Below are 7102 nucleotides of genomic sequence, written 5' to 3'. Positions count from 1 at the left end.
TTTTTTGTTTAGTGATAGTTGTTCATGAGTCCCTTGTTTGTTCTGAACAGTTAAACTGCCTGCTGTTCTTCAGAAAAAACCCTCAGGTCCCACAAATTCTTTGGTTTTCCAGCATTTTTGAACCCTTTCTAACAATGACTGTATGATTTTGATATCCATCTTTTCACACTGAGGACAACTGAGGGACTCATGTTCAACTATCACAGAAGGTTCAAACGCTCACTGATGCTCCAGAAGAAAAAAAAAAACATGCATTAAGAGCCTGAAGATCAGGGTAAATTTTACTTATTTTGTCATCTGGGAAACATGTAACTGTCTTCTGTAGCATCTGAAGGGCAGTACTAAATAAAAAAATATGATATTTAGGCGAAATAAGAAAAATGTACACACCTCCATTTTGTTCAAAAGTTTTCACCCCCGGTTCTTAATGCATGGTTTTTCCTTCTGGAGCATCAGTGAGCATTTAAACCTTCTGCATAGTTGCTTATGAGTCCCTCAGTTGTCCTCAGTGTGAAAAGATGGATCTCAAAATCATACAGTCATTGTTGGAAAGGTTTCAAATACACAAAAATGCTGGAAAACCAAAGAATTTGTGGGACCTGAGGGATTTTTCTGAAGAACAGCAGGTAGTTTAACAGTTCAGGACAAACAAGGGACTCATGAACAACTATCACTTTAAACTTTTGACCTCAACTGTATACACTACCACCCAAAAGTTTGGGATCAGTAAGATTTATTACATTTACATTTAGTCATTTTGCAAACGCTTTTATCCAAAGCGACTTACAGTTGGGTAATACATAAAGCGATTCTTCTTAAAGAGGCAAACAGACACAGGAAGTGCTTGTAATGCCAATTTTTAGGCATTGTTCAAATAAGTACAAGCTAGAAAGGGAAGGAAAAACTAAAGAGAAAGACATTTTTTTTTGTAAATTTAGGATTAAGTCAAGTAGCGTCGAATGATATGAGTTTTCAGCTGTCGCTTGAAAATTGTCAGGGATTCAGCATTCCGGACAGGGCTGGGAAGATCATTCCACCAGCCAGGAATGGTGAACGAGAACGATTTAAAAGGACAGAACAAGGACATTTATTTTTCAAATTTTTTTGTTCAGCAACTACTGATGCATTAAATTGATGGAAAGTTACAGTGAAGACATTTTTGTTGCAAAAGTTGCACAAGTTAGAAAATTCTGTCATTTTAAAGCATTCTATTCATCAAAGAGTCACAAAAAAATTGGAATGATAATAAATATTGTTATTGATAATTATAAATGTTTCTTGAGCAGCAAATCAGCATATTAGAATGATTTCTGAAGGATCATGTGACTCTGAAGACTGGAGTAATGATGCTGAAAATTCAGCTTTGCATCACACAGGACTAAGTAACATTTTAAAATATATTCACATAGAAAACAGTCTTTTTAAATTGTAATAATACTTCAAATTTTTTTGTATTTTTGATCAAATAAAAGCAGCCTTGGTAAGCATAAGAGACTTACCAACCCCAAACTTTTAAAAAGCAGTGTTTGTATTAATTTACTGCAATTTTATTTCTTTTCCATCAGTTTTTAGGTTCCCTTTGAAACTAGCGATCTCTGTGGTTGTGGCGTTCGTTGCACTTTATCAGGTAAACGCTTCAAAAAAGAGCCACTTTTAGAGTTATTTCTATCTAAAAGTATTCATTCATGTGCTTTTGATTGATTTCATGTAGCATGGTAGCATTTCAAGGCATTCTCTATTCTTGTGAATGTCTTAGATGGCGCTCTTACTGGTCTCAGGCGTGCTGCCCACCCTACACATCGTCCGCAGAGGAGTAGACGAAAACATCGCCTTCCTGTTGGCCGGTTTCAATATCATCCTGTCAGATGACCGTCAGGAGGTGGTCAGGATTGTAGTGTATTATTTGTGGTGTGTGGAAAGTGAGTCAGTTGTCATTCTCATACTTCTCATACTTAGGACTTGGATGTGATTTTGCGAGAGAAATAAATTTACTACTATATCGTCCTCCTCCCATTTTCACCTCAAAATTATGGGGAAGCTGTGCCTCCCCCGACGAGCCGCCACTGCTTTTATACTATGTATATCTTGATTTACATTAGTTAGAAAGCCTATTTGCTATTTTGGATGATAACGTTTTAAAACGCTGCTAAGTTTTGTTAATTGTGACTGGCAGTCAATTTGCACAGGTTCGAGTGATACAATGTCATTTATTCTGTGGGACCTCTTCAGTCTGCCAAATATAGTAAACGCTGGACAAAGCTCACAATTTCAGGACTGTCCCGCAAAATTCGGGACAGGTTGGCAACTTAACTTAGGCCCACATGAATCTGTGCCCACAAAAGCCTCCAGAAATTCAAGCAAAAATCAAATGCCCATCATTTCTTAAATTCGACATACTCCGCGTGAAAAAGAAGTGTGCTTAATTGTATTGAATGTGCACTTGTAGTGTACTTCAGATCTTACAAGTATATTTTTTGAAAAGCTATACTTGCAGATGATATATATATATACATATATATATAAATGCCACTTAAGTGTGCTTAAATAGATACTCTGTTTTTAACACATTAAGTACACTTAGGAAGTGCACGTTATAATAATTAAAAGTTTTACTTTAAAAACCTTTTTAAAAGATTTTAATCATTTTTAATACTTTTGTCATGCTTTAAAGTACTCTATTTTGATGTGTTGACTAACTAACATAACTAAAGTAAATATATTTTAAATGTACTAAATTGTATTAAATTGCAACCTCATCACTACCAATGTGTAATTATAATTATATTTAACCGACTGCTGTAGCCTATATCCAGCTTAGGCGTGTTCTCCCTTTATTTTTAATTTGTATATATAACGTTACTGTTTGAATGACAGCTTGGTACATCTGTTGGCGATCAAATAGCCTATTCAATATCGCTACTCATCATAAGTACTTAGTACATTATGCAGCAGCAGATGTTCTAGTCTAGTCTCCCTTACGAGGTTTCTTTTCTCAACACTCCTCAGCGCTGAAAGTGAACACTCGATGCTGATTGGCTAATTTTTTTTACCAACGGAGGCACGAGAGCTCAGCTCTTCCCCGGCCTCCGCCTACCCTTCTCTATCATTAGCGGTTATAATTACATCAGCAGATTCGGCACATTCGCGATAGAAAAGCGGCGCTTTCCAACTTCATTAACATGTTATGGTATTACAGCTGTGAAATTACAAACAAAAAATACACATTCTGAGACATGAACTGGAATGAATTGTGAATTTTATTAACATTAAATCGTCCTCCTCCCATTTTCACCTCAAAATTATGGGGAAGCTGTGCCTCCCCCGACGAGCCGCCACTGCTTTTATACTATGTATATCTTGATTTACATTAGTTAGAAAGCCTATTTGCTATTTTGGATGATAACGTTTTAAAACGCTGCTAAGTTTTGTTAATTGTGACTGGCAGTCAATTTGCACAGGTTCGAGTGATACAATGTCATTTATTCTGTGGGACCTCTTCAGTCTGCCAAATATAGTAAACGCTGGACAAAGCTCACAATTTCAGGACTGTCCCGCAAAATTCGGGACAGGTTGGCAACTTAACTTAGGCCCACATGAATCTGTGCCCACAAAAGCCTCCAGAAATTCAAGCAAAAATCAAATGCCCATCATTTCTTAAATTCGACATACTCCGCGTGAAAAAGAAGTGTGCTTAATTGTATTGAATGTGCACTTGTAGTGTACTTCAGATCTTACAAGTATATTTTTTGAAAAGCTATACTTGCAGATGATATATATATATACATATATATATAAATGCCACTTAAGTGTGCTTAAATAGATACTCTGTTTTTAACACATTAAGTACACTTAGGAAGTGCACGTTATAATAATTAAAAGTTTTACTTTAAAAACCTTTTTAAAAGATTTTAATCATTTTTAATACTTTTGTCATGCTTTAAAGTACTCTATTTTGATGTGTTGACTAACTAACATAACTAAAGTAAATATATTTTAAATGTACTAAATTGTATTAAATTGCAACCTCATCACTACCAATGTGTAATTATAATTATATTTAAATACATAATTATAGTAATTATATTTTATGTAAAATCTAATTTATAATTATATCTAAATACATGACTTACAAGTTGTTGTTTTTTTATTAAAAACCTCAGTTTACTATATATGTTCATTTAGCTGTACACTTTAACCATATTTCGCGAATAATCGCATCCAAAATAAAAGTTTTTATTTACATAATATATCTGTGTGTACTGTGTATATTTATTATGTATATATAAATACAAACACATACAGTGTATATATATATTTAAAATATTTACATGTATATATTTATATTTATATTACAGATAAATATATTTAATATATAAACATATAATATTTTTCTTAAATATATACATGTATGTGTGTGTATTTATATATACATAATAAATATACACAGTACACACACATATATTATGTAAACAAAAACCTTTATTTTGGATGCGATTAATCGCGATTAATCGTTTGACAGCACTACTAATTATTCAGTAAATATAAGACAAACAGATTCATTTAAATACTTTTTAAGCCCTAGAGGCCTAGAGATTAGCTTTTGAAATCTTTCTTCAAGGTGGTATTCACATAAACAACACTTAAACCATTTCGGTATAAAGTAATTACAGTGAGAAAGTCATTTGGATCGGTGCAGTTGGCCAGTGCAGCTTTAATGATGATCTCTGATAAGCTAATGTATGCCAGCACAGCCATGCAAATGTGAGCTTGCATTGATCCAGACTACAGGAGGTTTGCATGCATCACACACACATCCACTTTCTCTCAGCTTTAAATACTCGTGTAAATCAGCAGATGAATAATGAAGTAGTCCGCACAGCTCGTTTTCCAATCAGTGAGTGGGAAAAAGTGCTGAGGCTGTGAGAGTGTGTTTGTGGCTCATGTGCTTGTGTTTGTTTCAGTTTGCTATCTGTCAGCGGTGACCCTGTCCTGTCTGCTCAACCTGCTCATGCTCATGAGGTCCATGGTCCTGCACAGGTGACACTAACAAACACACATTCAGTCCGGATAAAACTAAAACTGCTCTTCAGCTGCTACACTACTGTCACATGACTACCCATACGCAGATGTCACATGCGTTTTAGATAGTGCTGTCAAACGATTAATCGCGATTAATCGCATCCGAAATAAAAGTTTTTGTTTACATAATATATGAACGTGTATAATATATGTGTGTGTACTGTGTATATTTATTATGTATATATAAATACACACACATACAGTAGATATTTTGAAAATATTTGCATGTATATACATTTATATATTTATATTATTATATTTTCTATTATATATACATATATTTAATATATAAACAACATATTTTTCTTAAATATATGCATGCATGTGTTTGTATTTATATATGCATAATAAATATACACAGTACACACACATATATTATGTAAACAAAAACTTTTATTTTGGATGCGATTAATCGCGATTAATCGTTTGACAGCACTAGTTTTAGATGTTAAGATACTTGTTACTATCCCGGGTTATTATGCGGAGTAGGTTTGCGAGGTATATTTTGGTTAAAAAAAAAATAGATAGAAAAGATTACAGAATTTTCTAATGTCAGAATAGAGTTTCTGATTGCTAATTGATTTACAGCACAACATAGATCACTAAATTTTTTATTTTATATTGTTTATATTTTTATATAGGTAACACTTCAAAATAAGGTTCCTGTTGTTAACTATTTAATGCATTAACTTACATTAACTAAGAATAAGCAATACATTTGTTACAGTATTTATTCATCTTTGTTAATGTTAGTTAATAAAAAAAAATACAGCTGTTCATTGTTAGTTCATGTTGGCGCTGCTAACTTAATAGATGCAACTTTGATTTTAATAATATATTAGTAAATGTTGGAATCAACACTAAGATTAATAAATGCTTTAGATATATTTTTCATTGTTTGTTTGTTAACTACTGTAGTTAACTAATGTTAACAAATGGAATCTTATTGTAAAGTGTTACCTTTATATTTTGTTTATTATTTAATAAAATAATAAAACTGCTTAATTCCAACTTTTTAAATTCAACAACAAATTTGTATTGATACAGAGTGCTGAATATTAATATAAAATTAATAACAAAAATAAAACAGTATTTAAAAAATTGTATTTTATATTTTTTAGTATTTAGCAAATAAATAAATAAAGCAATTGTGCTGTAACTGTCATTTTTAATTTATTTTTTATATTGTAATTAAAACGTATGCATTTGTTTATTTACAATTTATTATTTATAATGTATTTAATTTATTTTATTTTATTCACTTCTGGAGTTATTATTGTTACACTAAAACTAAAACCAGTAAAAAAAAATCGTCACTTGAAATAAAATGTAAAAGTTAACTGAAATAAAAGGAATTATTTAAAAAATATATATAAATATTTAATAATTTCTTTTTTTTTAGTTTAACTTGAAGTACTCAAATAACTACAGTGCCATGAAAAGTTTTTTGCCCCCTTCCTGTTTTTTATTTTTTTGCATATTTGTCACACTTAAAAGATTCAGATCATCAAACAAATGTTTTACACAAAGAAAGATAACCCGAGTAAATACAAAATGCAGTTTTGAAATGATGATTTCATTTATTAAGGGAAAAAAGCTGTCCAAACCTGCCTGGCACTACGTGAAAAATGTATTGCCCCCTAAATCTAATAACTGGTTGTGCCACCCTTTACAGCAACAACTGCAATCAAGCATTTGTGATAACTGGCAATGAGCCGTTCACATTGCTGTGTAGGCATTTTGGCCCACTCTTCTTTGCAGAATTGTTTTAATTCAGTCACATTTCAGGGTTTTCGAGCATGAATGGACTTGTTTAAGGTCATGCCACAGCATCTCAAATGGATTTAAGTGCGGACTTTGACTTGGCCACTCCAAAAACCTTAATTTTGTTTTTCTTGAGCCATTCAGAGGTGGACTTGCTGGTGTGTTTGGGATCATTGTCCTGCTGCATAACCCAAGTGTGCTTGAGCTTGAAGTCACAAACTGACGGCCGGACATTCTCCTTCAGGATTTTCTGATAGAG

The 7102-nt window shown here is 32.6% G+C and overlaps 1 protein-coding gene across 1 annotated transcript in view; it reads left to right on the top strand.

Annotated features, from left to right (window-relative positions):
* The window catches only part of LOC107751266 (stimulated by retinoic acid gene 6 protein homolog), a 42224-nt gene that overhangs the window by 20712 nt on the left and 14410 nt on the right, over positions 1 to 7102 (top strand). Inside the window, exons 10-12 of the mRNA XM_016566942.1 lie at positions 1566 to 1627; positions 1757 to 1919; positions 4962 to 5037. Coding sequence (XP_016422428.1) covers positions 1566 to 1627; positions 1757 to 1919; positions 4962 to 5037 — 301 coding nt within the window. The remainder of the gene's footprint in view (positions 1 to 1565; positions 1628 to 1756; positions 1920 to 4961; positions 5038 to 7102) is intronic.

The sequence above is a fragment of the Sinocyclocheilus rhinocerous genome, unplaced genomic scaffold, assembly GCF_001515625.1.
Source record: "Sinocyclocheilus rhinocerous isolate Xijiao unplaced genomic scaffold, SAMN03320098_v1.1 scaffold872, whole genome shotgun sequence".
NCBI lineage: Eukaryota > Metazoa > Chordata > Actinopteri > Cypriniformes > Cyprinidae > Sinocyclocheilus > Sinocyclocheilus rhinocerous.
This window is presented reverse-complemented; position numbering and strand designations above follow the sequence as displayed.